At 31.3% G+C, this 26,201-nt stretch overlaps 2 protein-coding genes across 19 annotated transcripts in view; one reads left to right on the plus strand and one right to left on the minus strand.

Moving 5' to 3' along the window:
• Positions 1-19,229, minus strand: part of LOC118189861 (TBC1 domain family member 19) — a 130,138-nt gene extending 110,909 nt beyond the window's left edge. Inside the window, exons 1-6 of one of the 15 annotated variants that reach the window (XM_085818727.1) lie at positions 19,196-19,229; positions 13,583-13,707; positions 9,695-9,801; positions 8,110-8,225; positions 3,207-3,279; positions 2,103-2,215 (exon numbers count right to left, since the gene is read on the minus strand). In XM_085818727.1, coding sequence (XP_085674853.1) covers positions 2,103-2,215; positions 3,207-3,279; positions 8,110-8,208 — 285 coding nt within the window. In that variant the 5' untranslated portion in view covers positions 8,209-8,225; positions 9,695-9,801; positions 13,583-13,707; positions 19,196-19,229. Of the gene's footprint in view, positions 1-2,102; positions 2,216-3,206; positions 3,280-8,109; positions 8,226-9,694; positions 9,802-13,582; positions 13,708-17,770; positions 17,912-18,795; positions 19,174-19,195 lie in introns of those variants that run through there. The other 14 variants (XM_085818720.1, XM_085818709.1, XM_085818715.1 and 11 more) reach the window with 14 other exon arrangements.
• A 36-nt stretch (positions 19,230-19,265) lies between these two features.
• Bdp1 (transcription factor TFIIIB component B'' homolog Bdp1) overlaps positions 19,266-26,201 on the plus strand; it is an 81,838-nt gene continuing 74,902 nt past the window's right edge. For 3 of the 4 annotated variants that reach the window (XM_085818683.1, XM_085818697.1, XM_035360541.2), the window contains exons 1-3: positions 19,268-19,396; positions 22,529-22,726; positions 24,098-24,383. In XM_085818683.1, coding sequence (XP_085674809.1) covers positions 24,193-24,383 — 191 coding nt within the window. In that variant the 5' untranslated portion in view covers positions 19,268-19,396; positions 22,529-22,726; positions 24,098-24,192. Of the gene's footprint in view, positions 19,397-22,528; positions 22,727-24,097; positions 24,384-26,201 lie in introns of all 4 variants that reach the window. The other variant, XM_085818692.1, reaches the window with a different exon arrangement.

The following is a 26,201-nucleotide window of genomic DNA, read 5'->3' on the forward strand; positions in this document are numbered from 1 at the left end:
TACATGAAAGAGTTCTATCTTTATGCAGCTAATTAGACCCCTTCCCAAAGCTAATCATTCATTCTGCCTATACATTGGAAGAAAAACATATGGGGATATATTAGCTACTTTCACAATAACTAGAACCACTGTTTCTACAGTGTTCCATGCTGGCTGGACCACACTATATACACTTGTGATACATGCTAAGCGATACACACCCGTGATACATGCTAAGTTATACATACTCGTGATATATATGCTATATTAGAGAATTTGCACATTATATTGAATTTTTTAAGAACTAACAGAGAGATTTGGTATGAATGTATTTGTATTCATTTACATTTATAACAGAAAAAGAGACGTAACATTCAAAAGTCATTTTATGTATGCATGATTATCATAAAGCTCACAGTGTCGGGATGTTCAAAATCCCCAGTGTGATATTGAACTGAAAATGACTCTAATATGAGGTATGGTCCTTTCTCAAAGCCAGGCAGATCATGCAGTGTGACAACATGCTGGATAAGAAGCAGATGAGAAGTCCCTAGGGCAGTTGATTCCACTCCAGCCTCAAAGCAGTTTTCAACTCTGGAATGGTTCTTGGAGGGGGATGGTGAGATGAAATTGCCTACCCAGCATTCCAGACATTCTCTAAAGGATTAAGATCAAGAGACCTCACTGACCAACCCATGCGGTGAATATCCCCCTTTCCAGGCAATTGTCGACTAGCTGAGACCATGCGGACAAGCATCGTCATCCATTAACAAGAACCCAGGACCAGTTGTGCCTCTGAAAAATTGAAAATAGAGCTGTAAGATCTCCTCTCTGTACCTCATAGCAGTCAAGAAGCTATTTTCAAACACATGCAGGGATGTGCGGCCGTCCAACATAATGCCTGCCCAAACAATTATACATTCCTCACCGTAATGACCATTTTTCATAAAGAGGGTGAGATGGTATCCTCTTCCAGGCTCTCTCCAGATACTGGCATGCTAAGAATCAATCATCCAGCCTGAATCTCGACTAATCTGTTAAAAAAATGGTGCTCAACTGAAGTTTGGTCCAAGGCACATGTTTTCTGCAACAAGCTAAATGCATTATCTTGTATGCTGCAATGAATGGGATACAAACAGCAGGTCTGGCATACAGCCCTATCTTATAAAGCCTTCGGGCAACTGTAGATCATGACACTCTGGTTACAGTGGCAGCATACAACTCATGTGACAGCTGATTGTGTAGCAGCACTGAAACCACAAAATTATGATTCTCATTCCCCGCTCTGGATCTTGATGGACTTTGTCCAGGTCTTCTCGATATGCATTCAGTGCAGTTTCAAAAAATTGCAGATGACAATGAGTGCAAAACTGAGCTTTGAAGCTACATGCACTTGTGATTTAACCTACTTCCAATTTACCGAAAATTCTCCATCTCATTCTGTCATCCATATGTTCATTGCTACTCATTTTACCTGATACCCTATAAAATTTACTCTTGTGAGAAACATGGTAAATATCATGAAGGAGTATGAGTAAACAAAGAAAACAAACTGGGCGAAACTCCTCATGCACTTATATTCCCTCCACAATACCAGTTCTGCAAACACACATATGTATGCTTACTTATTTTACTCTAAATATATGCCTAATACCTCAGCGGCATAATTAATACCTTTGGTTCAATACTTTTTGTAAAAATAGATATAATTAGTACCTTTGGTTCAATACTTTTAAATTTATATACAGGCGTATTAAATTATCAAAGTCATTCTCTGGGATTTTTGCTCCTTTATAAAAGTCACGTATTTGGACTAACTCATTTATAGGCTATTTGATGGCCTGGGTCTGAACCTTCTCTCTGTATGATCTATAGGGCTAAGAGAATGGAATACATAAGACATATAATTGATACTTATTAGAATAATCCTTCATAAAGAAAATTCCAAACATTATTTTCATTCAGCAGTATAAATTTAAATTTGCTTCTAATGAAATAAGCATGGTATCTTTTTAAACACATATATTTTATTATGTGTTCATATCTTTATATTAGTTCAGAGCTGGTAATAATTCAACACTTAAAAAGATTTTTAATTCTATGTTTCATGTGAAGAAGTATACCTGAGCTTTCTGTATATATTCCAAAGGTTCCTTTCGTTGTTGTATGTTACTTCTTAAATTTGGGTTCTTGACAATGTACTGATACACTTGATTTCGAAGCTTTTGCTTGTATCCTTAAAAAATTCTTTTATTATTTTCAATGCCAGTATATAAGATGTTTTACAACACATTTTATACATTATTTTAAGTCTTAAAATATCAATAAAATTAACTATTTTTATAATGACAAAACAGAAATGTTGCCTAAAAATAAGATTTTAATATTTCAAATCAGATTAAACAAAAAAATTAAGAAATGTTAACACAAAGTTGTAAGATTCTCACTAGTGTAAATCTCAGTTACTGTAGAAAGCGACAAATCTTAAGAACTAATTAGCGAATAATCGCTTAAGTTCGTGGGACAAGAAACAACAAGATGGAAGGGTAACTAACCCTTTATTATTTCAATAAGATTTAACAAAACTCCGTCTTGGAGTGTACAATCAAAGCCGACACTTGGGCTTGAACTTAAGAAACTAAAAATTAAACTAAAACTAAGATTAACTAAAGAAATATAGCTGAAGCTATCAAGATTCTGGACTAGTTAGCCCCTTAACTCTATTTAACTACGAAGCTTAATAAGGGCCTGAGTACGGCCGAGCGTAATAACAGCTTTGAGAGAGAGAATGGCCAAAAGGCAGACACGCGTAAATCAGAAACTCTGATTCTTTCTCGCTAAGACCAAAAAACTTTGCAGTTAAATACCACTCCCTCATTATGTATTCAGACGTGATTCTAAAACTACGTTCTGGCCGGAAGTAGTAAGTTGAAGTTAAGAATTTGACAGGAAAGGAACTTAAAATTTAACTGTTAATTAAATTAACATAATCCTTACAAAGTATAAAACAAAAGCAAATGGATATGATAAATACACAAATTTTGCTTTTACATTGATTATAAAAGCAAAATCTGTATATGGTTACCATACTTAGTTACACCACATATATGGTTACCAGCTTCATTTGCACAGCAGTAATAAACTAAAACTAAGATTAATAATAAAATTAAATTAAGATTAATAAATATTAAAATTAAGATTAATAAGAAAAATAATAATAAATTTACCAGATTCATTTATTAGTATACGTATGTGATCTTCTAGAGTGTCACTGGAAACCTCAGGATCTGTTACTAATTGCTAGAAAAAAAAGTATGTTCATATGTTTTATTGTTAATATTAAAAGTAAAATCACTTAACATTAAAAAAAATTATATTTAAGTGCCCAACAAGATGTTCTTATTCAATCCATGAATATTGATTTTAAGGGCTTAAATCACTACTTAGAGTCATAATAAAGATAATTTTTTTTGTACTTTGTTTATTACTCTAAAAAGAATTCTAATTTTTCTTCCACTTTTATGAACAATAATCTTATACTTGTCATGTTTCATCTTTTCATTTTTTATTATGATTTCTGTACGTCTACTGCTTTATCTAGATGAATTTGCTTTTTACTTCTATGAATTTAAACTTGCTTCTCTTAATATTTTATTTACTTAACTGTATAACTCAAATTGTACAGATCAACATATTAAATAATACCTAGATGCACATCAAATGCATTTATTTTTCTGATTGATTTATTTCTTATTATAACATTATTCTTATAACTACATTGTTCTATCTTATTACTATAACCTTAAATACCCATATTCTTCTTATTATTATAACTACACTGATTTATTTCTAATTATAATAATAAACAATACTAAATGCATTAAAAATATAAATAGTTTATAATGCTATATTCAATGTAATATATGGCATATTGAATTACAACTACAAGTCTAGAAATCATATTTAATTTCATGTTTAAATTTTATAGATGATCTTCTAAATATTTCATGGAAATATTTGGCCTTTATCTTCTGGAAAGGCCTTCACGAGAACATGAATGGTGTTAATGCAGTTCTGTCTAAAGAAAGGGGGATTTGTTTCCAAATGTTGTAAATATTCATGAAAACCAAGACTGACTACAGTAAACGATAAATTGGCAATTCACTCATTATCTAAACAACATATGTTATATATGGAATTTAATATAAAGTTACATTTATTATAGTATTTAATAAAATTCTGTGACAATTTATTTAAGAAAATAACATAATTAAAGAGAACTTATTTAATATATACATTAATTATCATATTTAATGCAATTATATAAGCAATTTATTTAAAATAATATTTATAAACATAGCCAAAATTATATTTATTATTAAATACATAAAATTCTATTCAATATTTTTAGCCCAAAAGGGACATTAGTCTTGAATGGGACATTTGTTTCAAAACAGCAATTTACGCTGAATCACTATAAATGGCGTATGACTTTTCAAAGTGTTACCGATAAATATTATCACCCTGTATAATATTTAAAGAAGTTAAATAGAGAAGGATCTACATGAATGTATGCATGTTTCTTGCAGTGTGAAAAAACAACTATCACATTCTGAATAACATAGTCCTCCACCCAAACATGGCACCTGTAAATCTGAATTTTGAATTTCAGATCTGTTTTATTATTCATTTCATATTTTGGAAAATTTTAACAAATTTTTTATCAACAAACTCAATGATTTCAAAAAGAGCAGTGGCAACACTGTACGGAAAGAAACTTTTTCATCTCAAGCATGCGAGATTGTCTATCGGAAATTCTAAAGATATGCTGTTTTTATACATTTTGTGGTTCTGCTGTTGAATTGAATTTTATGTGGCATAAGCGCCAAGAATGTGATTTTTAATAAATAAAGTAAACACAAAAAACATTAACAGTAAAAAGACAAAAAAAAGTTTCCTACAGCCATCTTAGAAAGAAAACTGAAAATTGATATCATGAACTGAGAAAAGACTGAAAAAAACAGAAAACATGTATACCAACACTTAATGCTATATCAGGAATTCTAAAAGTATACTGCTATGCTGATTTTAATTTTTTTTTTTTAATTTTGCTGTTGAATTGTATATGGTGTAAATGCAAAAATAATGATGCTTAAAAGACAAAAAAAAGTGGGTTAATAAGAGTGAGTGTCGCAGCACAGCTGTCGACTTTGAGCTCAGGGAGATTAAAAAAAAAAAAAAAAAAAAAAAAAACTTTAACAAACCCTTTTGTGCAACTGTTAAAATCTTAAACCTTTCTGATTTTTTTATTTAATTTAATATAATTTTGGTAACAATTTGCTAAAAAAAAAATACAATACTAGAAAATTTTTTTTTTTTTTTCTGGTTCTTTCTGGTGGCACAATTCAGCAAGCACCGCTAATAATGCCTCAGACATCCATTACAGCATCTTTTTCCATTGATGAAGATTGAAAAAAGTAAGCATAATAAGCATTTTACAATGAAAAACTGTCATACTGATTCAATTCTATAATGAAAAACAGTTAGATCATTAACTGTTTGTTTCTTTCATATGCACAGATCACCAACTGCTTCTCACATGCATAAATCAGTAACCATTTGTTCTTGCAAACAAAGAACTATGCAAAATTCACTTTCTTACTAAGGCCATTACAGAAGACAAGTACCAAATATTTTAACATGGCAATGCAATATTCAGTAGAATCCCATAAGCTCGACCGAATATGGATTTGGAGGATGTCGAGTTACCAAAAATAAGTTTTGGGGAAGAGGGGAGCGGTTATCCACAGCTCCTAACATTTCGTCCAACTTTTAAATCCATGGCAATTTTGTTAATATGGTAGAAAATCCAGGATATTGAATCATTGCGATGTCACTGATTGTAGATTTAAGAAATTTCTCGATTTTAGAACATGAGTTTAAACCTAAGAAGATGACATGTAGATACGCCAATATTGGGACTTATTGTTTAAGTCAAACATAAAAATGCTAAATCCAAAGCACCAGAGCAGTTACAATGTGCGTGGCTGCAACTAGGTATCAGAATTTATGGACAAACAAAATTTTCAAATTTAGAGGAGCACCAAGCAGCAAAACGTAGGAATGGCTGAATTTTTAGAATTTAGACAGAGAAGCATCGTGCAGAAGAATTTAGGGAGGTATCTGACAGCAGAAATTTATGACTTGCAGAGGTTATACCAGTATTGTTAAAATGCATAAGCGCTGGCCCTGACCCCCTCTAGGACCCACAATATGATCCAGGCCAACATCAATACAATATGAATCAATGTATTATTCTGGGCCCTCCTGTGACTTGCTAGTCAGCAAATTTTTAAAAGTCAGGAATTTCAGTTAGTTGTGAAGAAAATCACATTTACAGCACACTACCTATTTTTTTTTTTTTTTTTTTTAACTTTGGAAAGGGGTATTGCTTTATTAATAATAATTATTATTATTATTTTGGCTGGTGGTCTGATGATCTGGGTGTCAGATCATTCCAAAACTTCCTTCTTTGTTTACTCGCTTAAGGCACCAAATTCATTTACATAGTTGTATTAATTCGCTTCCATCTCTTTCAACATTTTCATTTGCACTCACAATACAGCATCTATAAGCCTAGATATAGAATGGAGATTTGGTATGGAAGAGATGGAGACTGATCCTCTAGCAAGGGTGAAAGGGATGCATGGTGCAAAAAAGGTTGAGAACCACTGATCTAGCTATTAATGAAACATCAAATTATTTTTTAAATAATGTTCTACTTGACCAGCAGAAATCATTTAGCAGTTTAAAAAAAAGTTACATTTCAGTTATACAGAATGTCGAGTAATCAGCATCAAGTTTGTGGGACTCTAATATTTATACTTACAAATATGTAAGACAATCATTCACGTAGTTTAATAGCAGTATATAACAAAACCAAATACAGTCAAAAGTCGTTAATCCGGATTCGTCGGAACTTCGACTCTGGATTATAAATCATCAGTTTAAATCTGGTAAGATGGCATGCAGAAATTATAAAATTAAAAATATGAAACCGTAATTTATGAAATAAAGAACAATTATGACCTAAAGGGTATCAAAATTTACAAAAAAAAAAAAAAAAAAAAAAAAAGCTTAATATTTATTTGTTTACTTTATTAAACATTTCTTTCAATGCAAGTTGTTTAAGTTGCTTTGTTTTATGTGCTAATACTTTCTCTTTAATTCTATATAAACAGACATAATTTTTTGTTCAGTTACAAAGTTCCGCTGTTCAAGTCCTGTAATTGCTGTGCCGAGAATACTGACTAACTTGGCAATCGAAATTTTTTCGTTTTCACTAACCTCTCTGTCACTTTCTTCATGCCTTTATCCATTTTTTGCAGCAATTCCACTTTTTGTTTGATGGACATCAAAACATACTTTCGCTTTGTAGATCCTTTGGCAGCTCCAGCATCGGAAATTCTATTTGACATAATCGAAAGTTAAAGCTTACTTTTATAAAATTGCTCTAACGATTTTATAAAAGTAAGCTTGAACTTCGGCAAAAATAAATAAGCCGGATCCAATTCGAAGATTAAGGAACAATGCAATCTGCAACATTAACTGAAATAGATCATTTTAGCTTATACCATCCGTTATACATTAAATGTGCATGCGTAAATGTATTATGCGCATGCGCACACGCATATGCGCAGGCGTAAAAGTCTTGCACGCATGCATAAACGTCAACTCGACGCATGCGCAGAAAGTTTGTAGCTTTAAGGTCCGGATTATGGGTGTCCGAATTAACGATTTTTTACTGTATTAAAAATACCTACCCCCCAAAAATAGCGTGACTTTCTTAATTTATACACTTTACAGCATAAAAAAAGTTATTTCATTTGCAGACAAAATCCACTTTAAATGCTTACGATAAATACACTTCATTAAATTATAATTATTCTGTTATTACAATAGATATACAACATGAAATTAGTAGCTATGAACATAAAAGTTTAGCTGTGTACACAGTAAAACACTTTTGGAAATGAAATACATATATTTTAGGAATTTTTATTAATTTCTAGCTTTAGAAATAAAATTATTAATGAGTACAATAAGAATGATAAAATATATCTAACTTACATGCAATTTCATCATAAGTTTGCGATACACTTCAGTCTTTTCAATTTCAGCAGCAATATAATTTATTGACGATGAGGGCCAACCCATAGTATTTGCCATAGTAATACTATGATGTCCTTTAAAAAAATCAGTTAATTAAACTTTAACTACAGCATATTTGTACATGATACTGTCAGTACATAAAAACAACTGGTACATCAAAAACAAATTTTATCAGAGAATGTAAAAAAAGTTTATTTAAATAAGATGAACCTGAAAATCAAAGTATATGCAATAACACTTTATTACTAACTAATAATGATTGTTTAGTGTTATTAATAAAGTGATTACAAACACACAATTAATGCCAGTTCTTGATATTTTATTCCTCTGCTTTAAATGTCTATATACGGTCTGAAATCCGGACTCGTCGGGACTTCGGCAATACCGGATTTGGGATTTTTCCGGATAATAGATCATCAGTTTAAATCTAGTATGATGGCATGTAGAAATTATAAAATAATAATATGAAATTGCGATTTATGAAATAATGAAGTATTTATGATCTAAAGGGTATCAAAATTTACAAAAAAAAAAAAAAAAAAAAAAAAAAAAAAAAAAAGCTTAATATTTATTTGTTTACCTTATTAAACATTTTCGTTGTTCTTTACATTATGGTAACTTGGCGATTTTTTGGCGAAAATTTGGCAACCAACTCTCCTACAGCAACCCTCTATTTTTTTTCCCCGCCGCCATTTTGTCTTCACGAAGTAAAGACATGTTTCTTTTCTTTTTATCTACTGAACACTTCTTCCAACAATCTAGTAGCCGAATTACACTTATGCTAGAAATTTTATCAAACAAAACAGCTTAATCATGACAAATATTCACTGCAAAATTGGGAAAAAGTGCACAATACCATACTCCTTACGCGTTTTTCAAAATAACACATACACATAAACCATGTACACGCCGACTTATTTTTACTTAAAAAAATCCCAGAATTGCACAAAAATGGCATTGCGCACACTCTTCACTATATCCATGTACACTGCTTTTTTCTCATAAATTAGAAAAATTTCACGAAAATACATGACAATTTTCTCAATCTTTAAACCCGGTAAAAAGAACATATATGAAATTACCTGATAGCGAAGAAGTATTTACCCTTTACAAATATGAACATTTCCACATATAAAATAAATAAAATATCCAAAAACTTTTACCTCTAAATCATCTATTACATTATACACGTCACCAACGAATTCATAAATTCATACCGCAAGCATTACAAATACTTAGTATCAAATATTTAAATTATTTCCATGCACGTTTATTTCAACTAAAACGTATACCAAATTCCTACAAACATAAAATTCACAAAATAACTATCATTTCATTAAAATATAATTAAATTCAAAAACACTACTTAAAATATAAATGAGCACATACATTAAATTAATAAAAATTACCTTACAATCCTAATTACTTTAAACTAAATCATTGCTAATAACAATTTTCCCAATAATACCAAATTCCTTTCCACCTTACATTTAGAACAATGCATAAAAATAATATCCTCAAATAATTAAAAATACTAACTTACCTAATCTTCTTCAGAATCTTGATTACGTGGCGGATACACTTTTCTAATTCATTCAATAATATTATTGACAGATTTTTTCTGCGAATTTTTCCTCCATACTTCCTCCGCTAAATAAAAAGCAAACTTCTCTTTATCACAATGCCTAAATACCCATTTCAAATTCACTTTAGTTAGGGCCATGGGATCCAAAAATTAAACAACACTGTTTCACACAACACAGAATAAAGCTAAATACAAAATTTCCACATTTTTTCCCGATTTCCCCCATTTTCCAATTAAAGAACCGTAATTCGTCCATTAATATCACATGACATATCCCATGATCTCTCATTTCCCTCACGCAAAATAATGCGTAATCGGAACTGAGTACTGCTCACATTATTACCAAAGTCCCAGGTAGTAACCTTTATCGCCTCCAAAATGTCGATAAACTACCAGTTACCATATTGTAAAGATCAACCAACATTTCTTTCAATGTAAGGTATTTTAAGTTACTTTGTTTTTTATGCTCATACTTTCTCTTTAATTCTGTAGACAGAGATAATCTCTTGTTCAGTTACATTGTTGATGTCCTGTAACTGCTGTTTCAAGGATTTCAACTAACTTGTCAATCGAAATTTTCTCATTTTCAGTAATCGATAATTAAAATAATAATATGAAATTGCGATTTATGAAATAATGAAGTATTTATGATCTAAAGGGTATCAAAATTTACAAAAAAAAAAAAAAAAAAAAAAAAAAGGCTAAATATTAATTTGTTTACCTTATTAAACATTTCTTTCAATGTAAGTTATTTTAAGTTACTTTGTTTTTTATGCTCATACTTTCTCTTTAATTCTGTAGATAGAGATAATCTCTTGTTCAGTTACATTGTTGATGTCCTGTAACTGCTGTTTCGAGGATTCTAACTAACTTGTCAATCGAAATTTTCTCGTTTTCAGTAATCGATAATTACAGCCTGAATTGTATTAGTTTAGTTATTTGTTACACTTATGTCTATTTCTTGCACATGCTTAAGGCTTGAGTTCTGAATAAATAAATTTCCACATATACTTAAGCTTTATTGAGGGCCGGCACTAGATATCTTATCGCCTGATGTAGTAGTCTCTGTGGGTCCTAAATTCTGTGACTTAGCACAGCCATACGAGCCCTGGCACTGGTTCTGGGTTTATGCGAATAACAAATCAGTTATTCTTAATTCAAACAGCCCTTGGGTCTATGAGTATCATCAACAAAATCTATTTTTAGCATATGGAAAGACATTTTTGGTAAAATTTTCCTCGTCAACATTTTTTAGCGCATTTAACTGAAATCTGTAATCATCGCCAAGCGTAATGTCAACATAAAAGGTTACCACACAGCTTTATTATTCAAATGCTTACATAATTGTTTAAGCATCACTACATGAGTCATTACTTGTCATGTTTTAATAAACATGCGGTAATGAAAGGAAAAGTATAATAAATAATGATTCGTGAGGTTGGCATCAGATCAACGATGTATCTATGTGGAATGTTTCAGTTTAAGGATGTGTGCCAAGCAAATACGCAGCAACGTAGCCAAATTACTGATCGTACAAATTTATGCTAAAATGATTGTTTCTTCAATAGCAAAGTATTTTATTTAGTGTCGATGTGAAATTAAGAATTGGTTCTTAATTTCACATCGACTCTGGTACTCTCCAGATGTTTTAATATGCGTGGAGGGGGAAATCAAATGCGCATGCATAAATCCCATGAGAAATATTTTGTTGGTGGTTTTGAGGTCCGGATTTTAGATCATTCCGGATAATGGACGTCCGGATAATGGATTTTGTACTGTATATATATATATATATATGTAGTATTTTAATTGCATAGACAGCACCGGTACTTCAATGGGCTTCGCAACACAGTGCATGACATGTCCTGTGGCAGCAAGTGTTTTCTCTAATGAATCTTGCTACAGTGTGGAATAGAATGATTGAAAAGTATGTGTCAGACATTACAGAGAGGAGCACATCTGCTTCCGTAGTGTGTTATCCAGCAATAAACTGCACAAACACCAGGTATCATGGTGTGAGGAGCTATTGGGTATGAATGTCAATCCCATCTAGTGCAGATTGCAGGCAACCTCAACAGTGATTGCTACATAAGAGAAGTTGTGGAGCCAGCGGTCCTCCCCATTCTTCGATGCATTCCAGGTGCTGTATTTCAGCAGGATAATGCCTGTGCACATGTTTCTCAGACTGCATAAGCCTTCTTTAGGGCACAACAGGTTTTGCTTCTTCGATGGCCTGCTTATTCCCTAGATATGTCACCCAATAAGCATATACGGAATTCCATTTGTTGGCAACTCGCCTGTACAGCACACACTAAGACTGAACTTTGGCATCAAGCTGAATCCACATGGAATGCCATTCTCCAGAATTACATTCAGAACCTGTATGATTCAATGTCACAATACATACAAGCTCTCATCGCTCAGTGGGGCAGACACACAAGTACTGATTTCTGATGTTAGTGTGTATATACATTACGCTATTTTGAAACAGGAGGAATGAAAAATGAGCAACAGCCTCGCCGGGAATCAAACCACAGACCTCTGGAATACGCGCCCAGCATGCAGACCACTACACTACAGAGGCATGCTAAGAAGGTGGGAGAAATATGTTATAAGTGTTTGTTTATTTTTTGTTATATTTTTGGTTTTATTTATTTTTTGTCTTGTAAATATGATCCTTTATTTGTATCACTATCAGTAATGTGGACTAAATTTCATTCATTTCTGACAATTCCTTCATGGTCTTGCATTTTTCAAATTAGTACATATATAGGTACTATTCGGTTTCGAGAGCCGCAAAAAAATTGCATCGAAAATGTATGCGCGAAAGCGTCAAATCTAGCAAACACACCCATTTAACAGCGTGCCAAATCTCACGTACGCGCTGATTTCAGATTGCGTAAGTATTATAGTTCTATATTTCTTAAGACGCCATTCAAATACTAGTTTAATTTTTTTATTCCTTTTTTTGATATCCTATGGATTTAACAATTTGGGAATTGCCTGTGATGAAAAGTCTGCGATAGAATTTTGGATAAAGTGTGGAATCACCTACTGCTTGACGTGTTTTTAAGAATTGCACATACTCGGTATCCATGTACACATCGATTTATTTTCACTTAAAAAAAAAAATCCCAGAATTGCACAAAAATGGCACTGCGCACACCCTTGACTTTATCTATGTACACATCGACCCATTGTCACTTAAAAAGTAAAAGAAAATTGAAAAAATTCCAATTGTTTTTACCCTTGTAAAATGCGGCAAAGAAAGAAGCGGGCGATTCTGCACTTTACCGAAAATGTTTTCAAAGAAAAGGCATCATTCATTATAGAAAATTATGTTTGAACAACCAACGAGATGACATTATGCTTTAACGATAACTCGGTAGCGAAATATTATATGAAATTAACCTTTTCTCTAAATTAAAGCATCAATATTTATATAATTATTTACTATTATACTTCCTTTCTTGCGTTAGGGTTGCCACAATTACTTTTGGCAGCACTGGCATCAACAATAGTTTGGCGATTTTTTACGGCCCTCGAAACCGAATAGTACCTACATATATATATATATATATATATGGGAACCACATAAAAGCCTACATGTTGCTGAACTACATAAATACATATATTTACAAGCACAGTTTGCTATACATGTACATGTATAACCAGAACATGATTACTGCATAGGGCAAAAGAAACATGTTCGAATATTAATGAAAGTAGGTATTGTATGCAATGAATCTAAGAAAGGATCTGAAATTACGGTCACTGATTGGCTTAATTTAGCCTATAGGCAATACAAGAAACCTTCTAAAATTTACAAAACAAAAATGAACTTACAGCTGATAAGCCTTGACAATGATGATGCTGTTGCCTACAGTGATATTAATAATAATGTCATTTCTGTACCATCAACAACCAGCTAGATCAAGCCCAAACTTCAATGAAAAATCAAGACTGCATTCCTGGGGGGAAAAAAAAAAAAAAAAATTGTTAGTTTGCAAATAAAAGCACCATTACAGCAGCTGAGTTTTGAATTTGTCATGGTTATAGGACAACATGCACGAAATAACTTTCCACAGAAAGATATATGCCTCAATATTGCTTATTTGCTACTGTTAAATTTTTTAATTTTCTGTCCTTATCTCATATAAAAGAATTCTTGTTTTCAAAGTATTGTTCACTTAAAATGTTTCTAGAAAGTGTAATTTTTTTCACTGTTTGTTTACTGAAACAACTGCCGAAAAGTATCTTACTTAAAAAATGCAGTCAAAATAAGTTGAAGATAAAAGATCGCTTTCTCACTAAACAAATCTAATTGGTGCACATTCTCTCTCTACAGAAAAGCACTTGACAGAAAATGTGAGCAATACCTTCTAAAAAATCTTTCAATCAAATATTTCCTGAAATTTAATGAATCTCTAAATTCAAGTAAAAAAATATTTCTCTTTAATAAAATTATTAGATTACAGAATTTAACTCCTTAACGAATCAATCAAAATTCAGAGAGACATTTTTTTACCAATTTTTTTATTCTTTATTTTAATTATACCAAACGACCATTAACATATCTTGGAAAATTAAATATGGAAAAAAAATTCTTTTTTAGAAAAGTCCACTTAACTACATTTGTCATTGAACCAATTTAACTCAAACAATAAAAAAATCATAATACTACAAAGACTGAAATCCAGACATCCAGTGTCTGGAATGATCTAATATGTAGATGCCAGACCACCAGCAATTCTTTTTACTATAATTTTTTAGTGGAATAGAAGAAAAAAATTAGATTCTGAGTGTACCATCTTGTTTTAGCATATGCTTAAAGCTTCACATATGCTGAATAGACATTTTTATAATAAGCATGGGAAGGAATTCTTAATTTCACTTTGGCACATCCATGCTAAAGAAACACCATCATTTATTACCATTATTGATATCAATTGAGTCAACATCATCTATGAAAGTAAAGTTACAAAAAAGTAGTGTTGTAGTTACAGTCACTACATTACATGCTGGTTTACATAGCATTGTCCAAATAGAATGTTCTCTAATCCCAGAATGCATCTTTGCAATCATGAAAGAAATCTGCTCCTGGCAAGTGCCAACATATGGTGTGGACAAAGGCAACAATTCGGTTAGAGTAGATTGAAGGGTGCCCCTTGTACTATCGTGAAGTTGCTTCATTTATGGTAACCTGAGTAGTTGAATGTTATGGAAACCCTGTTATGACATAATCAATTACGTGACTGTAGTACCTTTTGAATAATTGGAAAATATTTGTAAAGGCTTGTGGTATGTGTTGGTTAGGAAGTATATTGCTTGTTTTGTGGTCTACACGTTAGAACGGCTAAATGTGGTAAGATTAATTTGAAGTTTCTGTACAATTTGGAAAAGGGAAAAAGAGCATTAATTAACTGGTGTGTAAATGAAAGGTTTACTTAGTAGCCATTATATGCATTTTGTCTGTACGGAGGAAATATGTATGGTCGAACGTCAGACCATACTGAAGGATATTTTTTATACTGATTTTTGTGAATTTATGTGGCGATGCAATTATACGGTTCTAGTTCAGATAACTTTAGGAAGTTTTTGGATGTTGTTAAGGAATTTTGTTTGACTGAAGACAAAGAAATTTACAAATAAGGTGAGTGGATATTTCCTTTGTGTAGTGTTAAGATGAATTTCCTTTTTTATGTTATTTCATTGTTTGATTTAAAATGTAGTTTATTCAGATTATCTATTTTTTGCTGGCTACTCCTTTGACTTTTTAAATCAAGTGAATATAGATCGATGTGTACTTGTACAATGTCAAGAAAGTGTGCAATGCCAAGTTTGTGCAATTCTCTGATGTTTTTTGAAGTGAAAATACATTGATGTGTACATGGATAAAGGGAGTGTGCAGTGCCAATTTTGTGCAATACTCTGATTTTTTTAAAGTGAAAATAGGTCGATGTGTACATGGATACCGACTTTGTGCAATTCTTTGACTTCTTATTTTATCTTTGTGTAGCAGCTATGCAAATTCAAAATAACAAGTCAAAGAATTGCACAAATTCAGTATCAATGTACCGCCAAAAATCCCCAAGGTGGAACTGTAAGTATATTTTTACTAAAAATTCCTACAAAGTTAAATACAATGGCAAAATCCATTCACGAAACTTTTAAACACAGTTATAGAACATATTTTTTCAGGATAATACATCTCCAAGTGCAGTTTTTTTTTTTTAAAGGGCTGGGGCCTTTTTCAGGGCCATAAAAATCTGGAAAAAGAAATGAAGCATTGCTAGATATAAATATACAAGTTTTTTATCCTGTTTATTATAACAGAATTAATTAGAAATCTATTTAAACATTTAGTTTACTTTTTTACGCTAATTTTGGTACTTACATATTAGTACAACCACCTTGGCACAGTTTGGAGTTTTACAGGAGGAAAAAAAAAAAACTTGGTAAATTTTTGGATTACATCTTTCAATGAATGTAGTCTTCTAAAGAATTGTTATGTGAATGATTATCAGATTTCAGTAACTTCTACCAAGGTGGATGCAATAATACCTAAGTACCCTAATTTTTACTTTCATATGCTTTTGAGCTCGAAACAGTTTAAAAAGCAGTACTTTTTTAGGTTAATCTTTGGATTATGGTAACTTGGCGATTTTTTGGCAACCAACCCTGCTACAGCAACCTGCTAGTTTTTGTTTGGACACCATTTTGTTTTCATGAAGTAAAGGCATTTTTTTTTTTACTCAACATTTTTTCCAACAATCTGCTAGCCAAATTACGCTTATGCTAAAACTTTTATGGAACAAAAGTGCTTAATCATGACGAAGATTAGGTGCGAAATTGGGAGAAAGTGCAGAATCGCAAACTGCTTGCCGCGTTTTTAAGAATTGCACATACACAGTATCCATGTACACGTCGACCTATTTTCACTTAAAAAAAATCCCAGAATTGCACAAAAATGGCATTGCGCACACTCTTGACTTCATCCATGTACACTGCTAAAGTCCTAGCTAGTAACCTTTATCGCCTTACCAAAATGTTGCCAAACTACCTGTTACCATATTCCAAAGATTAGTAAAGATTTCCAAAGATCCAAAGATTTATAACATTATGCTTTTCTGCCAACCCAAATTTAATTGCATTAAATATGTTGAACCAGCTAATTTTTATTTGCATATGCTTAATATCATGCTATGCACTAAATATCATGTTTAAAACACTAAATTTGAATTATTATTTCATTATTATTTAATCATTATTTCATATAATTTATTTCAAAACATAACCATATATCACTAAAACCATTACCGGTGGTGAGCCCAGCGACAAGAAATCCACTGTCACCAATGGGTTCGATGCAGAAGTAAACCCGATTATATGACCAACATGTTTAGCGAAACCAGTTAGAAGCCATAGTTGATCACTTAAATTTAATCAAAACTAAGAAAAAAATCTGCATTCATAGCAAAACTTCTTCTACACAAACAAGACTGGTGTAGAGGAGAATGCAATCAGTTTCAAAATCGAGAAACAAGATGAAGATTTGCTTGATAATTCTCCACGTGTCTTCATTCTGACCTTGGCCAAATATTTGAAGCCATTCTTTACTGGTTATACCTGACTGGGTGTTGAACCCTTTTGAAGCTATTTAATGAATTATCCGTAAATGAGAAGCTGAAATTGATTTTTGAACAAGAATACCACAAATTCTGGTTATGAAAATAAATACAGCAGTTGACTTTTTCCATTGAAGCTGTTGATTGCTTTTCCGTAACTTACCATATCTACTAGAACATGAATTTAGTGCAGTTATGAGCATCACAATGAAAAAAAGAAATCAAGAGGATATTAGTGTTCATAAGGGCATACGAATATCACTCACACACAGTCAAAAAGAAATAATCCCGTATCATCCAATCAAGATTCATCCATCTCATTAAAAAAATTCATATTTGTATTTTAAAACAAAAGTCATAACTTCAATGAACATTATTTCAAATATCAAAATCATATTTTATTTACCATTCAAGACACTAAAGTTAAATTTATGATATTTCTATCAAACAGTAATGTTATTTCACTTAGGGGTTCATGGTCAGGTTTCTGCTACAAGAAGGGTTCCAGAGGCATTCTTTGGCAAATTTAGGAACCAATGCTCTAATACTAAATAAAATAAATAAATAAATAAATAAATAAATAAAATTCAGTTTTATTAAACAGTTTTCTATTATATTGCCCTTGAACAAAGCAGTGTTTGATAATTTAGCCCATTTCTTATTGCTATTTCAAATAATTATAAATTAAATACAAATATGATTCAATTTAAAAGATATAAAATGATGTATTACAATTACTTATACCAGAAAACAGTGCCATCCCATATTACAATATAAGAGGCTAGGTTAGGTTAAGGTAAAGCACACATAGGCTATTATTTAAGAGACAATATGCCTTTATGGAGAGCTTTGAAAGAGCTTTTTCTGAGCATTTATCTGTATTCACATTACATATAAGAAAAACCATGAAAACACCCATGCAACTTGCCATTTTGGTTGGATTTGAATGTGGGCAGAACTACCAGTATTCACCAGACTTATCTCCAGGGTCATAATTTAACAGAAGGTAAACTGGAGTATTAAAATTACATATGTCTGATAAACTAATTGGTTTTAAATTCAAGTAAAGCACGAAACTTCAGCTTTATATATGATAGTAACATTATAAATATTTCACTTTGCAAACAAACTTTCTACACTCTGTAAAAACATTTGCTCCTTAAATGATAACATCTATATTTTAAAAAGTTTTAAATAAAGAAAATTCCATTCTGAAATGATACTAAACAGTGCCAGATTTACTTTTTGGCTAAAAACCATTTGATAAGTAAATGAAACAAAATAAATAGTTGGTGAACTCTTTAGAAAATCCTTCGGAGAAAACAAATTTGTCTAACAAAAACTTTGCATGCAAAAATTTAAATACTTTTTCCTAAAATATTGCCAAATTCTAATTAACTAAAGAAACACCAACATTATCAAATATTTTACTTTATTTTTTCTTTTTTTGAGAGAATGATGCTTTCGGTGTTTTTTTTCCCCCAACAGCCGCAACTTATGCTATATTGGGGGGGGGGGAATCAGAGCTGTACACACCAAAGCGATTTATTACATGGTTGTCCCTTGTGCTTTTACAAGCTTTCATTTATACAAGGAATAAATTTGATTCATCAACATTACTGACAAAATTAAACAAATTTAGCTTTTGCAGCATTGATAGTAAAATTTAAAGGTGTGAATAAATTATTAATGAGATTTCAGAATAACGCATCTGAGAAGGCACCCTTCACGTCTCATCTACAATTTACAGCCGTCGATATATTAATAAACTTCAAGAAGCGCAAAACAACTTTTGAATTTTAAGCAGAATTATAAATTTAGGAATACTTACGTCAAAATGCAGCGCCATCTCTCGGTGACAAGTGGATGAGCGCAAGCGCAGATGTTATGTAATATTACATAAATTTGATATTTCAAACGATGAAATAGTAGACTTAATCGATAATATTTTGGCAACTCTAGCAGACGGGTAGAGAGCGGATAAAAGAATAAACGAGAGAAACGCGTTTAATCCTAGTATTTGGAGGGAAAAGTGAGTTTTTTTTTTACAAATTGTGATTTTACTTAACATTAAAATGCAGATACGGGGTTTAGCACTATATAACAATATACTGATTTGTTGTATCAACATAAATATAGCATATAAAATCTAAGATAGGATTGCACGTGGCGACCTATCTGTTGATGCAATACTTAACAGTGATTGCTGTATGCGGTATAAAATATTCTTATTGGGAAAGTACTGGTATAAAATAAATATAAGCCATACAAAGAATAATGAGTAGCGTTTCTTAAAGGAGCCTTTTGATATTAAAGGAAATGAAAGCTATGCAAACATAACACTATTTACTCTATACAGCATCTTCCGTGGCATGTCTGCATTTATATTGATTTAAAGTACAAATTCTAGTTAAATGAGTATTGGAATTTACTGCAAAAATTCTAATATTCATTTAACTAGAATTAATTTAAAGAAGCTTATTTGCCGCTAAAATATCGTCATTAGGTGCTGCTTCTGTCATTTGACAGCAAAATCATTAGAATCAATTTTTTTCAGCTGTTAACTTATCAAATATATATATTGCTCTCTATCTAATCAGTATTTTCTTTTCTTTTTGGGGGGTTGGGAATGGAGGTGATATTGGGTCATGTCAATTCGCATCACGAGCAACTTTTTAACTTTTTTTAAAGTTATAGTTTGATAATAGATTATGTAAGACTGTCAAGAAACAGGATTGAATTCATTGGAAAATTGCTTTAAGATTCTGGGTTTCCTTTGTACCCCCTCTTACCTTTTGTTATACAGTTGCTCAAAAAATTGAGTGAAAATTTCTGCTTTTTGTACCCCTTTTCGATCAGGACTTTATTTATTTTGTATATATTTAATTTCATGTGTGAACATTAAATTTCATTCAGTAACATATAAAAAGACCAGAGTTTTGTATCCAAGTACAATAATTTCATATAGAAAAAGCCTTCAATTCAGAAGTCTAAAAATTTAGTTACAAAAATTGAATGAACACGTTGTATAATATTTTTTTTTTTTTTTTTTTTTTTGTAAATTTGATGTTTGTTTCGTTGTATATTCTTTGAATTAAATAATACCTTTTACTTTCTCAAGTGTGGATTATGCCAGTTTTTTGCCATACATTGTTATTTGCGCACCTCTTTCAAACCTTTCTGGTAATTTCAAGTTTTATAATATTTTTCCGTACTTTTCTGTTATCAAGTCTGAATTCAGAAATATCTGTGTGTATGCATGTATGTACATACATATGTATATGTGTGTATACACACACACATATATATATGTACACACACACATATATATACACATATTTCTGAATCCAATCTCAACAACAGAAAAGTCCAATTTTTGTAGCGTCGATTCCCCTTTTCTGATCACATTAACTTGGGATCAAAGGCTGTATATTATAATTTTTATAATCATGTTAACTTTATATTATTTTATTTATATATTTTTTATTATTTATTTATCTATGTATATATCTATTAATTTTTTGTATAAATCTGATTTTATTGCTGAGTTCTAATTAATATGGTGACAACTTAAAAATAATTGAATTTATTTTCATTTAAAAATGTAACAAAATTCGAAGATTATGTTTTTAACGAAGGTCAGGTGCTGGAATCTGTTTTCGCTTTGTTTATCGAAAGTTATTTTCAAGCCGTATGACTTCTTTAAATTCAACTTTTAAATGACTTCATTAAATTCTTCTTGAAACATTTTATGGCTCTATTGTAGACTTGGGGGGCCCCTTCAATTAGCGACAAATTGTTCACTTTTGGCAATGAAAACCCATTTCTGGTTACCATGGTAGTTTTAACTTTGTTTTAGCTTCCCAATTTTTTTAAGTGAAAATAGATCAATTTGTACATGGAAAAAATTAAGGTAGTGTGCAATGTCTAGTTTGTACAATTCTCTGATGTTTTTTAAGTGAAAATATATCACTGTGTACATGGACACAGTGCAATTTTTTTACTTCTTATTTTCGTTTTGTATAGCGGCCATTGTGAAATTGTATCTTCCTGGTGCCAATCTTGGTGTCAAAAAAGAATTGCCAAAAAACATAAGGAGCACCCAATTATAACTTTTATCCATTTTTTTAATTATTAGTGATGAATAAATCAAAGTGATACTCTAGTTTTGGAGAATTTACCTCTATGTGTTATGTTCTCTGCTTGGTTTTGAGTTGCTGTTTGATGTAATGGACTTTGTTTCATAATTATGACAATTTCTGGGGAAAGTGCAGAGTCACCCACTGCTTGGCACGTTTATACTCAGTATCTATGTACACATCGACCTATTTTCACATAAAAAAAATCCCAGAATTGCAAAAAAATTGCATTGCGTAGTCCCTTGACTTTATCCGTGTACACATCGACCTATTTTCACCTAAAAAGTCGAAGAAAATTGACAAAAATTCAATTCTTACTCTTGTAAAAAGTGTCAAACAAATAAGTGGTCTATTCTGCACTTTACCCCAATTTCTTATAAAGTGTCTTTTTTTTTAATTAGTTGATTCACTCTCTAAGCAACTCGTGTTTGTGGATCCATCATGAAGACCTGTATTTAAACAGCCTTTATTAGCTAAATTGGTATATTTATTTAGTTTAGTCTCTATTTTCATAAACTTAATGTTTATTAAGATATTTATTGTTTAAGAAAGTAAGGATGCAAAATATATTATATACCAAGTGACAAAAAATCTCATGACCAGATAAAGCCAGTTATGACACCCAGAGAGTAAATTTTTAGATTTAAAAAAAAAAGTAATTTATTTTGCAGCATCATTTTGCAAATTCAATTACAAGTTGACACATAAAATTTAATATATATTGTTCAAAAATAAATTAATATATAAATGTTGTTCAAAAATAAAAATTATAATTAAATGTGTTGCTTACATATTATCACAACCACCTTAGTAGAAATTGCCAAAGCTTAAGAATACACCAAACTTTGGTAACCAGATGCATAACAATCATTCAGGTAACCAAACATACAGACATGACAAATGTTCAGTTTCCAATTTCGCCATTTTTAGATGTGTTCTTTTTGTATTCCAAGTTCCAACATCTTTTGTAGAAAATTTGCAATTATTTTTTGCCTTAAATTTGATTTTAAAATTTATGCTTATAGGATTTGCCTCTAATAGAAGAGAAGTGAAGTCTCTGTGGGAATTTTGTCTGAGTCGCTAAAGGAACAATGTTTCAGATTCAATTCTCAAAGTGATGGCTACAAAATTTCCACTACAACAAAAACATGTTTGCAACTGGGTTTACTGATTGCCTGTTGAAATAACTATATAGTTGAAACTTAGAATATGTACCTAATAAAGTATGTAATATAAATTGTTTTACACTAAAACTAATTGTTACTTTTCTTCCATACTTATTATTCCGTATCTAATAATAAGTATGTAATATATAATATTTTACACTAAAAGTAATTGTTATTTTTCTTCCGTAAAATTCACCAAATTGTGGCAAGGTATTTGTGATACAGTCAAAAGTCTTTAAACCGGACGTCCATAATCCAGAATGATCTATAATCCAGACCACAAAGCTACAAACTTTCTGCGCAATAATACCTTTTATGCATACGCATAATACCTTTACGCATGCTTGTTTAATGTATAACGGACGGTATAAGCTAAGGTAAAATTATCTAATTATCTATTTCAGTTAATGTTGCAGATTGCGTTGTTCCTTAATCTTCTAATTGGATCCGGCGTATTATTCTTTGCAGACTGTTAGAACAATTTTATAAAAGTAAGCATGAACCTTTAATTATGTCAAAATGTATTTCCGATTCTGGAGCTGCCAAAGGATCTACAAAGCGTGAAGTTTATCAATTTCACGCTGCTCTTTGGGAGGGGGAGGGGGGGAACATTGTGGCATGCAATGAACTGGAAGTTGATCTGTCAGCACTATCCTTATCATCAGGGCAGATGTTTTTATTTTATGCGGCTTATAATTCCTTACTGTATTTGTAGTATTTCATCTCTATGTACTCCGTCTTTGATATGATTTAAATCAAATTCCTCGTCATTATAAATATCATGAATATACATCAAATAGTTTTCTGGTTGCAATTTTCTAATTTCGACTGTGTGTAATGTATGCTTTACGCATGCGCTCATTGAAAGAAATGTTTAATAAAATAAACAAATAAATATTTAATTTTTTTTTTTTGTAAATTTTAATACCCTTTAGATCATAATTGCTCTTTATTTCATAAATTATGGTTTCATATTTTTAATTTTATAATTTCTGCATTTAAACTGATGATCTATAATCCGGAGTTGCCGAAGTCTGAATTAAAGACTTTTGACTGTAATAAGTAAGTACGTTAAATGCTTATATTTTTTTAATTATTCACTCAACTTTGTTATATGTTATAGGTTTCTGTGAAAAAATTTACTCACCTCCTGTTAAATTAACATATGAAACTTCATTTATTTGGTGATACTTAACATTGTAAAATTAGGTGCAAATTTATTAAAATAAATGTTGTGTAATAATGCTTGCATAACAGTTTACACTGTATGTTAAAAATGGTTTGATAAGTATTTGCTCAGTTTTGTAAGCTACTGCCTTTTATTGCATTTGATAATGTCAAATTGTAATCCATAGCACTCATTTGCCAGTGTCCACTTTTTTGTGTTTGTACTTCATTTGATTTTTATATTATATTAACTTATTTCAGATTTCCTGAAAGTGATTAAACAAGATGAATATTGGCAGTGATAACTCCTGAGTTTATTTAGTTAAATTTTGTATCAAAAATACAATCTCTTAAAAATGCTATCACTTGAAAATTCAACTCCAAATTCTGAACTGATACCACAGCGCCAGCTGTGCATTCCAAGCAAAAGAACCGTTCCTGTCACTAGAGCACGGTTTGAGAAGGCACGGCCAAACATTAAGTTTTCTTCAAAAAGGACAAATGAAAAACCATCACGGGACAAACCTGCAAAAGAAGAAGTTTCTCAGTAAGTTGTATTTTTCTTTGTATAATAAAACTAGCGTGGTCTGTTATAATATTCTTTTATGTAAACCAAATGACCTTTTATGATAGATATAAACACTTTTATGATACTTAATCTATATGTGACCTCAATAACCAATGTGAAAATGTCTGAAATCTATAATTTTAAAAATAAGCAAAATTTACTAGTACTATTATAACCTTATATGAATCTTCCCAAAAATCCATTCATTTATGAAATAGGTATACTTTAGAGGGAAGATTCAAAGGTACTTTTCCATTTTGCCGGCGCAACCAATAAAGTCGCAAATAACAGTACAACCGAATAGTGCCAAAGGGAATATCCTCACTGGTAACCTTTTACACCTCATTTTTAAAACAAGTCGCAGCCATTTTTTATCAGATTGATTGTTTCTTTCAATACTGCATACAATTACATAGAATTTTTACCCAGATAGTTCAATTTTATGCCCTAACGCCATTCGCGGAAATTAGTCAATTAGGATGCAATGACATTGCTTATCTGAAGGCTAAAATATAGAAAAGGCAAAGTCAAGGGTTAAATTTATCAATTCTAATGAGAATGCACTAGCAAAGTAAAGCACTGCAGTTTTACGTAATTTCTCAGTAAGCTATTCGTATGAATTGAAATAATTCTTGCATTTAAACTTGTATTCCAAATTACAATTTAACATGAAATTAATGTAGATGTAGTTTGACCGTCTCAAGCGCAACCCTGGTTGGCATTCTGCCAAAACACATAGATTCTTCAAAAGGGGCAGTATTACTTGCTGCGACGTGAAAGGTTTTCTCTTCTTTGGAAAGAGCGATGCTGGAGGGGAAAAAAGTCCCCATCCTTCCACCCTATTTTGAGAATAATTCGGTCCGAATGGGTCATGGTCGCGGATGAGGCGGTCGAACTATAATTACTGAGAGAATTAGATTTTTGCAGTGTAGTTTATATGAGATGAGATCACTGTGGTCACGTGATATGAACCAGTGAATCAGGATGTTGTACCATGAAAGCATAGTAAATTTTTAAATTAATCTCTATTTACAAATTTATTGTCTTTATTTATTTCCTTTTTTAGAAAATTTTAAATAACATTAAAATGCTTATACCTTCAAAATAAAAAATTCTTAGAACTAATATTTGTCAATATTTTTTGTGTGTATTCTGTGTGCTTGCCGAGATTTGCGCCAGCGAAACAGAAAAGTATCAATTCAAAATTGGAAAACATAATGATTAATTGATTTTTTTATTTACTTTTCTCACATCTATTAATTACTTAATTACCTTCATTAAAGTCATCTAATAGTGGGGGTAAAAGTATATTATAGGGTATCCCTTGGTGAAACTTGGTGATTTTTGGCGGTACATGGAAACCCAGTTTGTGCATTTTTTGACTTATTATTTTGGCTTGCATAATGGTGATTTTTTGCTAAAAATCGCCACTACACAAAGTCAAAGTAACAAGACAAAATTGCACAAATTCTGTATCCATGTACACATCGACCTGTTTTCACTTAAAAAAAATCCTTGAATTGCACAAAAATGGCATTGTGTGCTCCCTTGACTTTATCCATGTACAAGTTAACCTATTTTCATATAAAAAATTCCAAGAATTGGACAAACTTGCATTGCGCACTCCCTTCACTTTGTCCATGTACATATCGATGTATTTTCACATAAAAAGTCAAAGGAGCACCCAATTCTACAATGTCGGCAAACAAAAGTACATAATCTCAATAAACTACATTTTAAACCAAACAATAAAATAACATAAAAAAGGGAAAACGTTTTATACATTTAAGCACTACA

The sequence above is a fragment of the Stegodyphus dumicola genome, chromosome 1 (assembly GCF_044657685.1).
Source record: "Stegodyphus dumicola isolate Sdum_Otavi_A_Nest chromosome 1, ASM4465768v1".
NCBI classification, from domain to species: Eukaryota; Metazoa; Arthropoda; class Arachnida; order Araneae; family Eresidae; genus Stegodyphus; species Stegodyphus dumicola.